Below are 20,815 nucleotides of genomic sequence, written 5' to 3'. Positions count from 1 at the left end.
TGCTCCGTTTTGGCGTGGACGGTGAGTGACGCGAAAATTACACAAACCGATTACATGTTCAATCTCCCGTCAGATATCTGCCATTCAAAACGGACTGACGATTTTTTTTTTGTATTTAATTTTCATGAATCCAGAAGGTAACAAGATATTTCTTTCGTCATTCTGACCAGGATGATGGACTGAACTGACGCCAGAATTGGCGTGTAGCCAATCGTCTAAGCAAATAAGCTCGCAAATGGGGGCAAGTTTCAAGAAAAATAGCGATTATTTTAAAGCATTTTTATTAATATCATCAAAAAATAACTAGTACGTAATCACGCAATGTATACTACGTTCAAAATATACTATGAGAAATACGCGCATTACGATTAACAGTGGACAGCGCTAACACGTAACTATCATATTCCATTTGTATCTACATTCAGTTCCAATGGCTGACCCATCTAAATATTATAATCATTAAATCATTACCAATTTCAACATTATTAATTTCTAATCGTCTACTTATGCTAATTTGTTTTTACAATGCGAATACAAATTTAATGATTCGTTGATTAAACTATGTAAAAAATGAGTATAGTTTTATGAATGTAATTAAAATAGGAGGACTAGTCAACCAGACGCGCTACTCTTCCAACGCAGTAGGGAAAGAGACGGGGTACGTTCATGATCATGATAACAGGAAAAAAATTATCCAACTTTGAAGTGTTTTCTTATAAACATTTAAGATCTAAAACATTTTTGTATGAGAGTGGTGTACTTTTCTGTTTTAATGAACGGTAAGCACGGCGGTCATTTACAATGACAACTTATACACTCTCTCAGGTCTTATACACTCGTCAGACCAAACACGGATTAAATCGAGCATCAAGCTCCCACCTCAATTTCATAGTGAGAAGTTTTTAAAAGAAACGGTTGTTTCAGTTCTATCTGATAATATGTCACGTTAGACCAGTCATTTCTGATTTTGACTTGATTTGAACGAGTGTCTATTTTAAAGCTAATAATGTGTTCAATTATGTTTAGTGATTCCACTACTGACTCTGAGATGTCTCTTTAATCGTCAATGAGAGAGTGTAGTCCTATACTTGCCGTAAATCTAAGTGGCGAGGCAGGTCATAATGCCATCTCTTTCACTTTTGCTTGGTTTTAAGAAGGGTAAAGGAAATAGCATTATGATTTCGGACGCCAGTTAGTTTTGCAGCAAGTATAGAGCATTTATGAATCTTGGCAGTGGGTTGAGAAAAGTCATTAGCATTACATTTTACAATAAATCTTGATAATAATAGCGAGCAATTCCCATTCAACATCGAATCACTGATATTTGTATAAGCCCCGATATTTGACTAAGTCGTACAGTCATGTGCAAAAATATGTATCGAAAGAATCGTCTCATAAATATGGTACTACGCTCTTATTACACTGGAATAAGATTCTATGTGACATATATTTGAGTAAGATGTGTACACCCATATTACATCCAATAAGAGTGACGAAGTAACCATGCAAATGACACCTTCGTACATTACGACAGAGTACAAAATTGTACGGCGATTGAAATGTAAATTGGTAAAAAGTAATGAAGCGTCCTCACTTGGTGGTTGTGGCCTGCCACGACACCACTAGTTTAAATGCGTATTTCTCTAACATAGCTCTTATTTAAGTCCCCATTTGGAATTAATTTTACACAGAAATATACATTTACAAGCGCTCGTTATATTATAATTAGTTTATCTAAATATGGCCAAGTATGGACCATGGATATTAATGACAATTATCATTGTTATTTGCGCGCTTTTATATTTAAAATCACACAAATAACTTACGTATAGTCAGGTGCAAAAGTATCTACTCACGAAAGTCTTTGAGTCTATTGTCAACGTATTTGAGTTGTTGTCAGATGTTTTTGAGCAGGTTAGAAGTGTAGATATTTTTGCAACTAATTGTTCCGCTGGCTTGCTGATTGCAAGCATTCGGTACATTGAAATGTTGTCTATCAATTTGATATTAATTATAATAATTGTCAATTCAACATTGTTTCTGATGTATAATAGAATTATTTTAATATACACGGTTTTACTACGTTGGCAAGACAAGATAATATTGCATTTTTTCACACGTAAGTAGCCTCGATTGTGGTGCACTTTGAGCAACCCAGAATTAAATTGAGCTTTTAACACATAATTTTCAACAAATAGACAAATATATACATATTTTGTTCCGGTTGAACTTTGCACAACTGAAGAATAAAGTGGGTTCAAAAGAATGATTTCCATGGTTTTTTTTAAATAATTTCTGCGTCTCCGACACGCTAATATTAATTAAAATCTGTACATACAAACATTACATTTTAGCTACCTATAATCGACCCATGGCGACAGTTATATTTACGATTAAAAATATTACAATATCAATCACATCAATTTTATATTATATTTCGTGTAATTTCGTATTATTCCCCTAGTATTGCAGTGAACCAAAAATCTATTAATATAAATAAAATATTAATTAAAAATGTGAACCTTGTACCCGCATTGTGAAGTAAATCATAAATATTGATCTGATAGTTTTCAAATCGATATAATACAGTGATAAATCGGTGCAAACGACTCCGCTATGGAAGTGGATCGAGTAGCCTCAGAGACATAACATGTACCTTAGTGAATACTTGTATAGACACCGGCACACCATCTACACATAACTACAAATAAAATCACAATATAAATGTCGTGTAAAAAACAATTCAATGATACACCTTCTCTGTACGATCGTGCATTCATTTAAAACTCAAATTGTGTTATCAATATTACCAAAATCTTCAAAATTAAATGAAAATCTATTAGGTACAAGTTTGTGATGCATCGGCATTCAACACAAAGTCAAATCGTTCGTAACCGGGCACGAGATCATATAGAGGAGTTTAATACATCGAATCATCGTCACTAGACAAAGGACTAACACACGCTTCCCGTCAATACAGCTCCAAAGCGAGACTGCTAACGTACAGAATTCGAGCCGCGTCAAAGTAGCTGCTACTTACAGCTTCGGTCCGCTCAATGGTTGATAATGGTAGAATGCAAGCACTGCGGCACGACATGTCTGTAGGGGAGCTTGTAGTTCTTGACGGTGCGCGCGGCGAGGCACTTGAGCGTCGTGTACTTGAGGGGGTTCACGATGGCGGCGAGGGACTGGCTGGAGGCCTTGAGGATCTCGGCCGGCGTCTCGCCCTCGTAGTTCACGGCGTCGATGTGCGCGCCGTGCTCCAGCAGCGAGCGGACCACGTCGGGCGGGCACGGGTTCAGCTGGGGAACACGTTATGTTTGTTGTAGTTCGTGTTCACGTGTAGTACATTCCGTTTCATAGGCAGGGTCACTAGGTCACTACGTACTAAGCGGGACAGGTCGTCATTTTAAAACGGTGATCAGTAGCATAGATATAGAATAATTAATTTCTTTTATCATAGTCAGTAAACAGTAGATACTAGCTACACATAATAGAAAACATGTGGTGATTTAAGTGTTCAGAAAAAAAAATGTAAAGAAATTGGCAATCTCTGTCAGGTCAGGCGGTCAAACTCCAATAAACATAGTCTTTATTTTTAAGACACGCACTTCTCGCTCCTTCGCGAGGCGGGCCTCTCTAACCGCTGCGGTTGGAGCGAAATGTGAAAAATAAACATGATGTTAAAATATTTTCATTAAGAAAATCTCCAGTGTTATATATAACTATGAAAGACTGTTTGTTGCCGACTCACGACGCGCCGTTCCAATGCTACCGTAATTTAAGGGCCACGAAACGCTTCAGATAGTCAGTTACCTTGCAGACGAGGTGGAGCGGCGTGTCGCCGCGGGCGTCTCTGGCCTGGGGCTGCGCGCCGAGGCGCAGCATGAGCTGCAGCAGCGCGCCCGTGCACGGCGCCGGCAGCCACGTGCAGCGCCGACCGTGCTAGTCAGTTACCTTGCAGACGAGGTGGAGCGGCGTGTCGCCGCGGGCGTCTCTGGCCTGGGGCTGCACGCCGAGGCGCAGCATGAGCTGCAGCAGCGCGCCCGTGCACGGCGCCGGCAGCCACGTGCAGCGCCGACCGTGCTAGTCAGTTACCTTGCAGACGAGGTGGAGCGGCGTGTCGCCGCGGGCGTCTCTGGCCTGGGGCTGCGCGCCGAGGCGCAGCATGAGCTGCAGCAGCGCGCCCGTGCACGGCGCCGGCAGCCACGTGCAGCGCCGACCGTGCTAGTCAGTTACCTTGCAGACGAGGTGGAGCGGCGTGTCGCCGCGGGCGTCTCTGGCCTGGGGCTGCGCGCCGAGGCGCAGCATGAGCTGCAGCAGCGCGCCCGTGCACGGCGCCGGCAGCCACGTGCAGCGCCGACCGTGCTAGTCAGTTACCTTGCAGACGAGGTGGAGCGGCGTGTCGCCGCGGGCGTCTCGGGCCTGGGGCTGCGCGCCGAGGCGCAGCATGAGCTGCAGCAGCGCGCCCGTGCACGGCGCCGGCAGCCACGTGCAGCGCCGACCGTGCTAGTCAGTTACCTTGCAGACGAGGTGGAGCGGCGTGTCGCCGCGGGCGTCTCTGGCCTGGGGCTGCGCGCCGAGGCGCAGCATGAGCTGCAGCAGCGCGCCCGTGCACGGCGCCGGCAGCCACGTGCAGCGCCGACCGTGCTAGTCAGTTACCTTGCAGACGAGGTGGAGCGGCGTGTCGCCGCGGGCGTCTCTGGCCTGGGGCTGCGCGCCGAGGCGCAGCATGAGCTGCAGCAGCGCGCCCGTGCACGGCGCCGGCAGCCACGTGCAGCGCCGACCGTGCTAGTCAGTTACCTTGCAGACGAGGTGGAGCGGCGTGTCGCCGCGGGCGTCTCTGGCCTGGGGCTGCGCGCCGAGGCGCAGCATGAGCTGCAGCAGCGCGCCCGTGCACGGCGCCGGCAGCCACGTGCAGCGCCGACCGTGCTAGTCAGTTACCTTGCAGACGAGGTGGAGCGGCGTGTCGCCGCGGGCGTCTCGGGCCTGGGGCTGCGCGCCGAGGCGCAGCATGAGCTGCAGCAGCGCGCCCGTGCACGGCGCCGCGTCGCCCGGCGCCGGCAGCCACGCGCCGCGCGCGCGCGCCGCCTCCGCCGAGCACGCCACGTGCAGCGCCGACCGGCCTTGCCGCACCTGACACACACGTTAGTGTAAGTCCTGGACGCTCGAAGCGGAGTGTTCGGCGGGGCATGCTGCGTGGCGTCGGGCTCACAAGTGATGTGAGCAGCGTGCACTGCGGCCGCTCCTGTACGTTTGCATTTTTTTAACATGCACGCCGCACGCCCCGCCCCGCTGCACGCCCAAACACGAGCGTCCACTCAGGCCTTACACTTAGAGATTAAGCTAGACTGCATGTTGTCGTACGTACGGTGGACTTCACAAACATCTTTAAAAGCCGACCATATTGTCAGTGTCTTACAGGCGTGTAAAAATACTTTTTTTCTATAAAATCTTAATAATTAATGAAAATTTGTAAGTATCTCACGGGACAGAAATGTAGTACAAAAGACATAAACGCGCGTCGAATGAATATGCTTATGAAATAGTTGCCCGTTTATATATTTTCTATGAGAGCGCGGCAGCACGTGATTGGTCATTCATATAGTTGACTACAGCGTATCGAAATGAATATTATAGTTTAGTTAGGAGCCCATACATGAAAAGTAAGCAATTATAATTTGGTATACGAAATCTTAATTCAATTTGTAGAAAAAGTATTGTACGCAATAGTGATACAATCAAGCTTTTCAATCTTGTTCCTCACTTAGGTAACTCAGCAGACTTCAGCAAGCTTCGTTGCCTAAACATGATACTCGACTGAAAAGCTCTCAATAATATCACGATTGTATAAAATACTATTTCAACACACACGCTCGTAACGTGGAATTTATTGAACCGCTTTTAGGCGCCCTATAACCCTAATTATTCAAAAAGGAATCCACGAATCATCGGACCTACGTATTTGAAACACCTACCCGCCTAAATAAGAAACGAGCAATGCGACGAAATATTCAGGTGTAAATTGAGAAACCTTTTGTTGGAAAACTTTCTGTACTCAGTAAAAGAGTTCATGGAAATGACATTTTGATTCAGAAATTATTTTATTTTTATTGTTTCATATTGACATTGGTTTCTTTATCATAAAGACGACCCTTATTGGGATATACTATTTCATTGTTTTTTATAGAATAGAATAGAATTATTTTAGTCGTAAACACAAACAAGCCAAATTACGTAATAATCCGATCGAATTGAGATTGTAATTAATCGCTAATAATATGTACGAAGACGTAGCCTTCTTAAATTGGTCGAGTAGATTTTACAACAAGGACTGGAGGGCGCGTCTGGCCAGGCCGCCGGCGGCAGGGTCGAGGGGCTCGCAGGCAGTATGACAGATTTTAGACTTTTACTAAGTGTTTCAAGTTCTAACAATTAAAATTTAATGAATATAACAGTTTCTTTTTTTCCTCGCAAGTGTTCAAAAACGTGGTACGAAACGCGTGTGGATTGGTCATTAGACACATGGGCTTTCTTATTGGGCGCTCGATTTCAGCTCGCGCGCACTATATCGCCTCGTGTGTAATGACCAACGCAGCACACTTGTATCACAATGTACTATTTGGAACTTTTTCTTTTAAAGATGTTTGTGAACTCAACTGTACACTTCGAGCAAGGAGCTCGGGAAACGTATGGGTGGTTTTGCCCTCTCCATACGGCACTCTCTATAAGCTATAAGCTTCCTTGGCTCAAAATCCTTCCTTAAGAGCCCTTAATCCTTGGAGCGTTCTCCGATTTCACGAAATAACGCTCGATAGATGGCGTTGGCGCTCGGTACGCGAGCGCCGGCAACGCGACGCGCGTTTCAATGCAGACTAGAATAATCTTGATAGTTTTCAATATAATTTCAAGCAACATTAATTTTAGTGTTATATGATATCATATGGGCACTCTTTATTTTATTTTATATGCACAGTAGTTTTTTTTTATGTACACTACTACTAAGTGTACAGACTACAGAGTGTACTATAACCCTTGCTCTTTATTCTGTCTCTTTCACACCAATGGAAAATGAAGAAGTTAGTAAATGACTGCAGGTATAAATAAAGTATATTAGTGCGATAGAGAGACAGATAGTGTTTCGTTGTCGTATCGTAAACGATTGGCATGTTGGCCACACACTTGCTTGGTGCCTAGCCAAAATACCAATCGTTTGCGTATATTAGTGCGATAGAGAGACAGTAGTGTTTCGTTGTCGTATCGTAAACGATTGGCATGTTGGCTACGCACCCATGATACCTAGCCAAGAAGCCAATCGATTGCGCATATTAGTGCGATAGAGAGACAGATAGTGTTTCCTTGTCGTATCGTAAACGTTTGGCATGTTGGCTACGCACCCATGCTGCCCAGCCAAGATGCCAATCGTTTGTGCATATTAGTGCTATAGAGTTTCAGTGTTATTTGAAATCACGTTAGGGTTTGTATTATTATTTATGACCCGAATGAAGTCCATCCAGGTTCTTATGATGGAGTCAGGAGTTGGTCACCAGAACTCCTAATCTACTCATTATAATTTCATCGTGCTTGGGCTCAAAAGATTTGCCCTGACGAACACCATCGATTTAGATGAGGTCCAGGGTCTCATGACGGAGTCAGGAGTTGGTCACCAGAACTCCCCAGAACTCCTAATCTACTCATCATAACTCCATCGAGTTTGGGCTCAATAGATTTACCCTGATGAGCACCATCAATCTATATGAAGTCCAGGGTCTCATGATGGAGTCAGGAGTAGGTCACTAGAACTCCTAATCTACTCATTATAATTCCATCGTGTTTGGGCTCAAAAGATTTGCCCTGACGAGTACCATCGATCTAGATGAAGTCCAGGGTCTCATGATGGAGTCAGGAGTTGGTCACCATAATTCCTAATCTACTCATCATAACTCCATCGTGTTTGGGCTCAATAAATTTGCCCTCACGAGCACCATCAATCTAGATGATGTTCAGGGTCTCATGATGGAGTCAGGAGTTGGTCACTAGAACTCCTAATCTACTCATTATAATTCCATCGTGTTTGGGCTCAAAAGATTTGCCCTGACGAGTACCATCGATCTAGATGAAGTCCAGGGTCTCATGATGGAGTCAGGAGTTGGTCACCAGAACTCGTAATCTATTTATCATAACTCCATCGTGTTTGGGCTCAACAGATTTACCCCGACAAGCACCATCAAATTACCATTATGATGAATAGATTAGGAGTTCTGGTGACCAACTCCTGAGTCCATCATGAGACCCTCGACTTAATCTAGATCGATGGTACTCGTCAGGGCAAATCTTTTGAGCCCAAACACGATGGAGTTATGATGAATAGACTAGGAGTTCTGGTGACCAACTCCTGAGTCCATTATGAGACCCTGGACCTGATCTAGATTGATGGTGCTCGTCAGGGCAACTCTATTGAGCCCAAACACGATGGAGTTATGATGAGTAGATTAGGAGTTCTAGTGACCAACTCCTGACTCCATCATGAGACCCTGGACCTCATCTAGGTCGATGGTGCTCGTCATGGCAAATCTCATGAGCCCAAACACGTTGGAATTATAATGAGTAGATTAGGAGTTCTAGTGACCAACTCCTGACTCCATCATGAGACCCTGGACTTTATCTAGATTGATGATGCTCGTCAGGGCAAATCTATTGAGCCCAAACACGATGAGGTTATGATGAGTAGTTTAGGAGTTCTGGTGACCAACTCCTGACTCCATCATGAGACCCTGGACCTCATCTAGATCGATGGTGTTCATCAGGGCAAATCTATTGAGCCCAAACACGATGGAGTTATGATCAGTAGATTAGGAGTTCTGGTGACCAACTCCTGACTCCATCATGAGACCCTGGACCTCATCTAGGTCGATGGTGTTCGTCAGGGCAAATCTATTGAGCCCAAACACGATGGAGTTATGATGAGTAGATTAGGAGTTCTGGTGACCAATTCCTGACTCCATCATGAGACCCTGGGCCTCATCTAGATCTATGGTGCTCGTCAGGGCAAATCTTTTGAGCCAAAACACGATGGAATTATAATGAGTAGATTAGGAGTTCTAGTGACCAACTCCTGACTCCATCATGAGACCCTGGACTTCATCTAGATCGATGGTACTCGTCAGGGCAAATCTTTTGAGCCCAAACACGATGGAATTATAATGAGTAGATTAGGAGTTCTAGTGACCTACTCCTGACTCCATCATGAGACCCTGGGCCTCATCTAGATCTATGGTGCTCGTCAGGGCAAATCTCATGAGCCCAAACACGTTGGAATTATAATGAGTAGATTAGGAGTTCTAGTGACCAACTCCTGACTCCATCATGAGACCCTGGACTTTATCTAGATTGATGATGCTCGTCAGGGCAAATCTATTGAGCCCAAACACGATGAGGTTATGATGAGTAGTTTAGGAGTTCTGGTGACCAACTCCTGACTCCATCATGAGACCCTGGACCTCATCTAGATTGATGGTGCTCGTCAGGGCAAATCTATTGAGCCCAAACACGATGAGGTTATGATGAGTAGTTTAGGAGTTCTGGTGACCAACTCCTGACTCCATCATGAGACCCTGGACCTCATCTAGATCGATGGTGTTCATCAGGGCAAATCTATTGAGCCCAAACACGATGGAGTTATGATCAGTAGATTAGGAGTTCTGGTGACCAACTCCTGACTCCATCATGAGACCCTGGACCTCATCTAGATTGATGATGCTCGTCAGGGCAAATCTATTGAGCCCAAACACGATGAGGTTATGATGAGTAGTTTAAGAGTCCTGGTGACCAACTCCTGACTCCATCATGAGACCCTGGACCTCATCTAGATCGATGGTGTTCGTCAGGGCAAATCTTTTGAGCCCAAACACGATGGGATTATAATGAGTAGATTAGGAGTTCTGGTGACCAACTCCTGACTCCATCATGAGAACTTGGACTTCATCCGGGTCAAAAATAATAATGCAAATGCAAACCCTAACGTAATTTCAAGTAAAAATGCGTTTTTCAGAAAATCGCAGCCAAATAACACTAGACCCTACTCATAGTGTTGTGTTCCTGCCGGTGAGTAAGGTTGCCAGAGCTCAACGAGGGGCGGGAGGGGGTTAGAGTCGGCAACGCGCATGTAACTCATCTGGAGTTGCAGGCGTACATAGGCTACGGATACTGCTTACCATCAGGCGGGCCGTAAGCTTGTTTGCCACCGACGTAGTATAAAAAAAAGGACCACTGAAAATCCATCAATAAGCGAGAGTCTGTTAAGCATAGTGTAAAAAATTAACTTTTATAGACCAGCGGTTGAACAAAAATGGGTTTCGATAATATTAAAGTTTTTTCTTTTTTGATATGTCATTGGGAGTATGTTAAATAATACTTTGGTAAAAAATTAGAAATTTTAAGGTTGAGCTTTCGGTTATATTTGAATATTTTAATTTTTGCTAATAACTAAGTAAATATAGAATTAAAGTTACAGAAAACTTTAGCATATCGAATAACACTTCAATTTATGTACAATTTTCAGTTTTTAGAAATCTGGAACAGCTGCTTTCTGGTAAACGTAAAAACACGAGTTATTTTGTAAATATAGAATTAGAGTTGCTGATATTGCAAAATTACGATATTATCGATCAACTTAGTATTCTAGTAAAAAGTTAGACATGTAGACAATGTGCTTGTCTAGATATTGATTTCAGGTTAAGCAGTATAGCTAATATTGAATTAAAGTTTGTAGAGTTAATAATAATCGATCATCAACAATGATCTCAGATACTAAACAAAAATTTAGAAATATAAAATCACGGCGACACTCATTACTGATATGTATGCATTCCTTGCTTATATAAATACGTTACGTTTCAAACGCGCGGCAAGTTTGCGCGCGCCGCGCGCTGTGGCAGGAGGCAGCGAACAACGGTAGTGGGGAGCGGGGTGCCCTTGACTGCGTCTACGGTCCATCAAAAAAATTCCTAAAGCGTGTTTTAAATTAATAGCAATAGAAAATTGTTATTTTGTTGTTACTATAATCGGTATTGCCCGCGGTTTCGTTCACGTAGAATTCGTTATCGCGTTACATGAATATTATTTATTTATTTAAACTTTATTGCACAATTAAAAAAAAACACAAATGGCGGACTTAATGCCAAAAGGCATTCTCTACCAGTCAACCATTGGGTCAAATAGAGACATAAAAAACATATTCTCATACAGATGACCACCCTTCCTTGTACCATTTTAAAAGCCAGTTGCAGCTTTTCTTTCCCGATTTTTTTCAGATGTTTGGACTTGGTATTTTCCTCGCGATAGTTATTTGTTTTAAGGGGAATGTTGTTGTTAACCGCTAATGCTAATATTGATAACCGATAGTTATATAGAGATACGTTATAAGGTATATGCACCCTCATGTTATTTATTTCTGATAAGAAATAAATGTAAGACAAAATTCACAGTGATACATTTCAAGTAGGTTGCCTTGTAAGATTGCGTACGGATAGTTTTTTTGTTTGTTATTTCATCGTATGATATATCAAATGAAAGCTTATTTGAAAGTTGCCGTATTAAAAAAGTTGGTCCAGTTAATGGTCGCCTAGATTAACCGATTTTTAAATAAAATGTAGGCAACCATGGACTGGACCAACTTGTTAAAAAGGCAACCTAGTACAGTTAGTAATATAGTACCTGGGCGACCGAGCTTTGCTCGGTTATAACTATTTATTGTAATATGGTGGTGATAATCTACATAAACTTAAAAAGTAAAATGTGAACTGACAATTATTATTATTTACAATCGATTTTAACCTTACAGCACTTGTCACAGAGTAACGCCATCTATTGTCGATTTCTCTTATTACATAGGTCATTTTTTTTTACTAAATTAAACTTGTGTAAAACAATAAAAATTAAAAAATTATATATAAACTTGAACATATAAAAAAAACAAAAGTTAGTCACCGGGCGAGATTCGAACCCGTAACACTCGTTTAGCAGTCCGCGTCTTAACCCGCTTATTAATATACCAAATTTCAGCAAAATCGTTAGAGCCGTTTCCGAGATCACAGAAATATTATTATATATATACTTACAAGAATTGCTCGTTTAAAGGTATAAGATAATAGTACATTACGATACAAGTGCGAAAAATAGGAAATTCGAAACGAGTGGCGATAAATTAAAACACGACCGAAGGGAGTGTTTTAAATCGACACGAGTTGCGAATTACCTATTCGCACATGTATCGTACAACGTTTTACAGTACTTATGGCCCTTTAAATGTTCGACACAGTAACATAATATGCTACTTCTCGCACTAGTGCTATAAAGTAGCCCCATATGTACTGTAAAATAACTTTTCTTTTGATATATCATGTGACGTTTTCGTTTACACACTAAAAGCACAGTGTAAAAAGTAACAGTGGGCCGACGCCTTTGATGTTTGCGTAAATGCCGACACCGCTCAAGGTCTCCGTACCTACCTAGGGTTATCACAGACTTACACAACTGCCCAAAAGAGGATGGAAATGTTTTTAGTTTTCATGTTGTATGATGTATGTGTACTAATTTTACAAATGACGTCCATTTTGGAAATAAAGATGGCGGACGTCACTTTTTTGAAAAAGTCGTCATGGGTGTTGTTTTCTGGGTTTTTAGGGGTGTGGATTTCAAAAATGACATCTATTTTGAAAATAAATATGGCGGACGCTACTTTTTGAAATGGGTGTCGATGTGTGTAGCCGTCATATCAACCACCTTTAATTCTAAAATGGTCTCTATTTTTGAAATCTGCACCAACAAGAACCGCCAAAATTGACGTCATTTTTGTAATTGGAACCCCGAGGAACCTCGGAAATGACACCCATATCGATTTTTAAGAAAAATTATTGTCCGCCATCTTGGATTTCAAAAAAGACGTCATTTTCGTAATCGGAATCCCGAGGAACCTCGGATATGACACCCATATCGACTTTTAAGAAAAAATAATTTCCGCTATCTTGGATTTCAAAATGAACATCATTTTCGTAATCGGATCCCCGAGGAACCTCGGAGATGACACCCATATCGATTTTTAAGAAAAATTAATGTCCGCCATCTTGGATTTCAAAATGAACGTCATTTTCGTAATCGGAACCCCGAGGAACCTCGGAGATGACACTCATGTCGATTTTTAAGAAAAATTAATGTCCGCCATCTTGGATTTCAAAATAGACGTCATTTTCGTAATCGGAATCCCGAGGAACCTCGGATATGACACCCATATCGACTTAAGAAAAAATAATTTCCGCCATCTTGGATTTCAAAATGAACGTCATTTTCGTAATCGGATCCCCGAGGAACCTCGGAGATGACACCCTTATCGATTTTTAAGAAAAATTAATGTCCGCCATCTTGGATTTCAAAATGAACGTCATTTTCGTAATCGGAATCCCGAGGAACCTCGGAGATGACACTCATATCGATTTTTAAGAAAAATTAATGTCCGCCATCTTGGATTTCAAAATAGACGTCATTTTCGTAATCGGAATCCCGAGGAACCTCGGATATGACACCCATATCGACTTAAGAAAAAATAATTTCCGCCATCTTGGATTTCAAAATGAACGTCATTTTCGTAATCGGATCCCCGAGGAACCTCGGAGATGGCACCCATATCGATTTTTAAGAAAAAATAATGTTCGCCATCTTGGATTGCAAAATGGACGTCATTTTCGTAATCGGAACCTCGAAGAACCTCGGAGATGACACCCATATCGATTTTTAAGAAAAATTAATGTCCGCCATCTTGGATTTCAAAATAGACGTCATTTTCGTAATCGGAATCCCGAGGAACCTCGAATATGACACCCATATCGACTTTTAAGAAAAAATAATTTCCGCCATCTTGGATTTCAAAATGAACGTCATTTTCGTAATCGGATCCCCGAGGAACCTCGGAGATGACACCCATATCGATTTTTAAGAAAAATTAATGTCCGCCATCTTGGATTTCAAAATGAACGTCATTTTCGTAATCGGAACCCCGAGGAACCTCGGAGATGACACTCATGTCGATTTTTAAGAAAAATTAATGTCCGCCATCTGGATTTCAAAATAGACGTCATTTTCATAATCGGAATCCCGAGGAACCTCGGATATGACACCCATATCGACTTAAGAAAAAAATAATTTCCGCCATCTTGGATTTCAAAATGAACGTCATTTTCGTAATCGGATCCCCGAGGAACCTCGGAGATGACACCCTTATCGATTTTTAAGAAAAATTAATGTCCGCCATCTTGAATTTCAAAATGAACGTCATTTTCGTAATCGGAATCCCGAGGAACCTCGGAGATGACACTCATATCGATTTTTAAGAAAAATTAATGTCCGCCATCTTGGATTTCAAAATAGACGTCATTTTCGTAATCGGAATCCCGAGGAACCTCGGATATGACACCCATATCGACTTAAGAAAAAATAATTTCCGCCATCTTGGATTTCAAAATGAACGTCATTTTCGTAATCGGATCCCCGAGGAACCTCGGAGATGACACCCATATCGATTTTTAAGAAAAAATAATGTTCGCCATCTTGGATTGCAAAATGGACGTCATTTTCGTAATCGGAACCTCGAAGAACCTCGGAGATGACACCCATACCGATTTTTAAGAAAAATGAATGTCCGCCATCTTGGGTTCCATAATGGATGTCATTTTCGTAATCGGCACCCTGAGGACTTTCAAAAATAATGAAAACATCAAATACTACATGATACATATACAAACAGAAGCAAGAAACAATTTCTTGCTTTTTAAAGTCTTAAACTACTCATAATTTCTTAAAATAAGTTATAAAACATGTCCGCCATTTTGAATTTGAAAATTGATATCATAATTATGAGATATTTTTGTTTACACTGAGACAAATAATTAGCACATGTCGTATGAAATATTTTAATTGTGTGTTTTTTTTTATTTATTTTTTTATACTACGTCGGTGGCAAACAAGCATACGGCCTGCCTGGTGGTAAGCAGTATCCGTAGCCTATGTACGCCTGCAACTCCAGAGGAGTTACATGCGCGTTGCCGACCCTAACACCCTCGTTGAGCTCTGGCAACCTTACTCACCGGCAGGAACACAACACTATGAGTAGGGTCTAGTGTTATTTGGCTGCGATTTTCTGTAAGGTGGAGGTACTTCCCCAGTTGGGTTCTGCTCTAGATCTGGAATGACATCCGCTGTGCTGTGCCCTACCACACAGAGCCAGATGACATTTACAATGCCCATACCTCTCAAATGCCTGTGCTAAAAATGTGATTGCGAACTACCTGCAATAATTATATTATATAGTACCTGGGCGACCGAGCTTTGCTCGGTTATAACTAACTATTTATTGTAATATGGTGGTGTATAGGTGATAATCTTAACTACATTCTTTTACTAAATTAAACTTGTCTAAAACAATAAAAATTAAAAAATTATATATAAAATTGAACATATAAAAAAAAACAAAAGTTAGTCACCAGGCGGGATTCGAACCCGTAACACTCGTTTAGCAGTCCGCGTCTTAACCCGCTGGACCAGACGGACAGTGGCCGGCAATACGAAATTAGCGACCATATTCTGCGTCGCAAGAAAAACGCATGAAAACTCGAAAACACGCGTTTTCCCAAACATAAGACTAATCTAGATCGATTGTTTACCCCCAAAAACCCCCATATACCAAATTTCAGCAAAATCGTTAGAGCCGTTTCCGAGATCCCGGAAATATATATATACAAGAATTGCTCGTTTAAAGGTATAAGATAATTAGGCATTAAAACACTCGTGTGATCTTTTTAAGAAACTCACTTCGTTCGTTTCCTAAGCCCACACTCGTGTATTTTAATGCCTTTTATTATGTAGCAGTAACATAAACTACTAATATATGTTGAAAGTAAGTACAGGCGGCTAACACAATGGTACCAAAAGACAAAAGTTTTGAAAATGTAATTTTCATCATCGTCACTTGGCTGTACATTTGAGGGCCTATCGCGAACCACGTTCGACGTGTTACCTCTCTGTCGCACTTGTAAATTCGTACGTAAGTATGACAGGGAGGCAACACGTCGAACGTGGTTCGCGGTAAGCCCTCTGATGCCACCTCCATTAGTCTTTTGTACGCCGGTATAGCCTTCGACTCAATGTATAATCTACACTTTTTATGGAAACGTAGTTCCTCCTTCCCGTAGAAATATTTAACTTTCCCATCACCAAGAAAGATTATTTGCTCGCAGTTATTAACTGCTCAATTCCTCGTTTTTTCTCTGTTACTAAGTCAGTACAGTACACATATCAAACATTTTTCACTCATTTTGAAGTCATAATAACTTCTATTCTATAATTAAATTCATGTAATGTCCGCATTTAATTGATGTGCACGATAAATAAACAAATGAATGATTTGAAAGAAAAGACAAACAGCGCTTGAGAAGCTGAGCGGGGGGCGCGGGCGGGGCGAGGTATCTATCGCTCACTAGGTCGGCTACCATAGGCTCCCGCGCGCCGAGCCGACATGTTGACGGACCAGCGCGGCGTGGTTATGAATTTCGCGCCTTTTTAAGTTGATTTTACTATTACAATGCAAGCTACACACAGATATTTCTACCTTTCCATAAAATGGCTGCATATATTATTTTATAGTAATAGACTTATCTCTACGGACTTTAATTCAATATTAGATCTTACAGGACAAAAAACGCATATTAATTGTAAAGCACATATCCTATTCTTCTAATTTTTTGCCTTGCCTATTAACTTAAGAATTTAGATATGATATTGTGGATTTTTCAAACTTTAATTCAATATTGACAAAATAATAAGCTAATTTGAGTTTGACAAAGTAGCACGTTGATTTTTTTTCTAAAAATTTGATAGCATAAAGCTTCATACATATTATAAAAGACGATGCTTAAATTTTGTACTTTAATTCAATATTCAAAATCCATCAATAAAAATACATAAATACCTTATTTATATCTAACGCTCGTTCTAAATTTTCTTCATATATTACAAATATGCTTAAAAATATGTCCCATACCAGATAAACATCACTTTTCACTCTTTAGAATTATCGAAACTTATAGGGCAAAAATCCGGTCCCACTATTGGTCTATTATTAAGATTTTCTAATCGCAGTATATAGCACTTCTCGGAACTCCGTAGCTGATTACGATCGCAACGAATGCCTGACAATCGAGCACAGGTCCGTCCTCTAAGCGCGCTCCGCGCGGACTGAGAGCGGGGCGTCGCTGCTGCGTGATTTATACGTGTTTTAAAAAAATATAAATTTACGGCAATGTAGGTCCCATAGTTATGATTTTTTTTTATAGGTTAACATAAAGTTACAGTTTGCTATAATATTATTTTTAAAGCAAAATATGCGTACATATTGCGGAAAAAAAATATAATAAAACCCTGTTTTCGCCAAAAAAATGAAGAAAACTCGGAAGCTATTTTATCAGTTTTTTCAAATTAATCTTCGATTGTTAATCATTCCAGCCCCTCGTACGAGATATGTTGAATCAAATTGTAGTCATTCATGTACCAAATGATTCTTGTTTACAGCAAAATTGAGAACCGAAACGCCACATCTCACTGCAAAATTTGGAAAAGACTTCCAAAAAAACTCATTAAAAAAGAGGTTTAAAAGAGAAAATGAAAATTTGAACTGTTGGAGCCGCTAGTTTAGGAAACGATTATTTAAGTACGTTACCAGTTTTTGAATAAATACTAATAGTTACGTCGTAATCTTGAATGAAAAAGGAAGCATTTTACAAAATACGCTCGTCTGTAGGAATAAGGAGTCTTAATAGTACATTATTGCAGAGCCCGGGAAATGGCAATTCGTGAATGAGCTTCGATTTTGAAACAAAGAAGACGAATCCACGAATTGCTGTTCCTGCTGAGGCATATAACGTACTTACTAGCGACCCGTCCCGGCTTCTCACGAACCCGTGAGGACCACACAAAAACTTAACAAATGATGTACCTAAACCTCCCCTAAGAATCACTCTATTGACGCATAAAAATACGCTCAGTAGTTTTCGAGTTTATCGCGAACATACATACACACAGACACGGCGGGGACTTTGTTTATAAAGTGTAACGTATGCGGAGTGAAGGTTGGAACACGTAAAAAGTAAAAAAATAAAATAAACTGAAATTATATCTAACTACCAATTTAAATTCTGTCAATCTGTCAATAAATTGGATAAGTTTCATGAGCATTGGATTCTATCTCTTGAAATAATGGTCAATCTACTTCTACACCGTCGTAAAACTGTATGTAATCTCTCCAGTACTAATTCCCTATATGGCCGAAAGCGAAGATGGTGGAACATTTTGTGGAAACTGGTCAGAGCTGAAGGTCCATAATTTTTACGTCCTTTTTCTTTACAAGAACTACCGCTAGAAAGTCTGGTTCAGGGAAACATTCTAGCATTACCTAGTTTTCTGAGAGAGATCGATTAAAGAAAAAAAGCGGCCAAGTGCGAGTCGGACTCGCCCATGAAGGGTTCCGTACCATTTATGACGTATTCAAAAAACTACTTACTAGATCTGGTTCAAACCAATTTTCGTTGGAAGTTTGCATGGTAATGTATATCATATATTTTTTTTAGATTTTTCATTCCGTTATTTTAGAAGTTACAGGGGGGGGGGGGACACACTTTTTTTCACTTTGGAAGTGTCTCTCGCGCAAACTATTCAGTTTAGAAAAAAATGATATTAGAAACCTAAATATTATTTTTGAAGACCTATCCTTAGATACCCCACACGTATGGGTTTGATGAAAAAAAATTTTTTTTTTTTAATTTTTATGACGTATTAAAAAAAAACTACTTACTAGATCTCGTTCGAACCAATTTTCGGTGGAAGTTTGCATGGCAATGTATATCATATATTTTTTTTAGATTTTTCATTCTGTTATTTTAGAAGTTACGGGGGGGGGGGGACACACTTTTTACCACTTTGGAAGTGTCTCTCGCGCAAACTATTCAGTTTAGAAAAAAATGATATTAGAAACCTCAATATCATTTTTAAAGACCTATCCATAGATACCCCACACGTATGGGTTTGATGAAAAAAGATTTTTTGAGTTTCAGTTCTAAGTATGGGGAACCCCCAAAATTTATTGTTTTTTTTCTATTTTTGTGTAAACATCATAATGCGGTTCATAGAATACATCTACTTACCAAGTTTGAAGAATATAGCTTTTATAGTTTCGGAAAAAAGTGGCTGTGACAGAAACGGACAGACAGACGGACATGACGAATCTATAAGGGTTCCGTTTTTTGCCATTTGGCTACGGAACCCTAATGAAGGAGAAATGAGTCACAAAATCTTACAGAGAGGTAATAAGAACATTCAAATATCTTGAAGATATGGACATCGTCAAACGTTTAAGAAAAGTTAAGCCCACCGTCTCCGAAAAAAAAAAGAAAAAAAACAGCTGTTTTTGTATTATGGTATCTATGAGGGACTAAACATATGTCACTTAAAATTAAAATTCATGGCAAGGTAACTATTATTTTGAGAACACCAATGGTCCAACGGACGAGAATGTGAAATATATCGAGCTTACGAAGTTTCCTAAAAAAGTAAGGATGATAAAATTATAACTTTTTTTAATATACGGCATATAAATATTTCAGTTTTTATAAGACAGATAGACAGACAGACATGCATTTATATAAGACAGTGGGGTGGTTAACGAATATAATTTTTTTCCAATAGCCTCGCTAGCAACGCATCACTAAGACACGATGTAGGGTAGTTTACCTATAAGTAGAATAGTCTACCAACCTTGATATCCAACTTGACTAGCGAATATACAGCTTGATGTATTGCCCTAGAATCCTCCTCTGTGCACTCTGGTTCCTCCAATAGCCTCGCCAGCAATGCTGCTAAATGTAGTGCTATCACTAAGACGCGCTGTAGGGTGTTTAAGGTCTGCTCCCTGTCGATACTGAGTTTGGACTTGAGTAGTTCCATGCCACGGTGGATTTCTGATAGAGCTTTCTTGAATACTGGGTCGATGTCCTCGAATGTGACGGGTGGGACGATGCGACCTGGAAATCGAAATATGCATGTTATGATGTTACATTTTTTACCGGATTGTTTCGATTAATATTTGTTAGGTATAATATTAAAGAAAAATATGGCAAAATAATGGACGCAGTCACGAGTTAATCCTATATGTATAATCCTATCGCTAACACAAACAACTCAGTATTGACTTTTCAGTATTGTTTCACTTTTTCTTGTTTGACTCCTTACATGGCGACCGTGACAGTAGTCCTTTCTACTGTACACTCAACCCGCACCCCATATAGATCGGAATTAGTATTGAGCTGTAAACATACCGCGGTTGGGCGGGCGGGCGCGCTCGGCGCGCATGTAGGCGAACAGCTCGGCGAAGGAGTAGAGGCTGGACTGCGTGAGCGGGCTGAGCGGCGGCAGCACGGCGCGCTGCATGTCGAGCGCGTGGTGCAGCGCGGGCAGCGCACACAGTACATGACACATACCGCGGTTGGGTGGGCGGGCGCGCTCGGCGCGCATGTAGGCGAACAGCTCGGCGAAGGAGTAGAGGCTGGACTGCGTGAGCGGGCTGAGCGGCGGCAGCACGGCGCGCTGCATGTCGAGCGCGTGGTGCCACAGCGCGCGGCAGCGGGCGAAGCGGCCCGCGTCCGCGTACACCGCGCCGCGGTAGCGCACGTAGTACGACGTGTCCGGGTGCGCCGGGCCTGCGAACATTGTTACAGTT

The 20,815-nt window shown here is 41.2% G+C and overlaps 1 protein-coding gene and 1 long non-coding RNA gene across 6 annotated transcripts in view; both read right to left on the bottom strand.

Annotated features, from left to right (window-relative positions):
• Positions 1–264: 264 nt before the first annotated feature.
• The window catches only part of LOC133526848 (protein fem-1 homolog CG6966), a 103,147-nt gene continuing 82,596 nt past the window's right edge, over positions 265–20,815 (bottom strand). For 3 of the 5 annotated variants that reach the window (XM_061863663.1, XM_061863662.1, XM_061863664.1), the window contains 3 exons: positions 20,415–20,795; positions 19,855–20,120; positions 4,918–5,136 (listed from right to left, as the gene is read on the bottom strand). In XM_061863663.1, coding sequence (XP_061719647.1) covers positions 4,933–5,136; positions 19,855–20,120; positions 20,415–20,795 — 851 coding nt within the window. In that variant the 3' untranslated portion in view covers positions 4,918–4,932. Of the gene's footprint in view, positions 3,303–4,917; positions 5,137–19,854; positions 20,121–20,414; positions 20,796–20,815 lie in introns of those variants that run through there. The other 2 variants (XM_061863666.1, XM_061863665.1) reach the window with 2 other exon arrangements.
• LOC133526855 (uncharacterized) lies at positions 11,774–14,507 on the bottom strand. The gene is made up of 2 exons (XR_009800782.1): positions 13,074–14,507; positions 11,774–12,875 (listed from the first exon to the last, which is right to left on the bottom strand). It is a non-coding gene; the product is annotated as an uncharacterized LOC133526855 (long non-coding RNA).

Source organism: Cydia pomonella, chromosome 17 (assembly GCF_033807575.1).
Source record: "Cydia pomonella isolate Wapato2018A chromosome 17, ilCydPomo1, whole genome shotgun sequence".
NCBI lineage: Eukaryota > Metazoa > Arthropoda > Insecta > Lepidoptera > Tortricidae > Cydia > Cydia pomonella.
The sequence above is the reverse complement of the archived record's forward strand: the minus strand, read 5'-3'. Positions and strand labels throughout refer to the sequence as shown.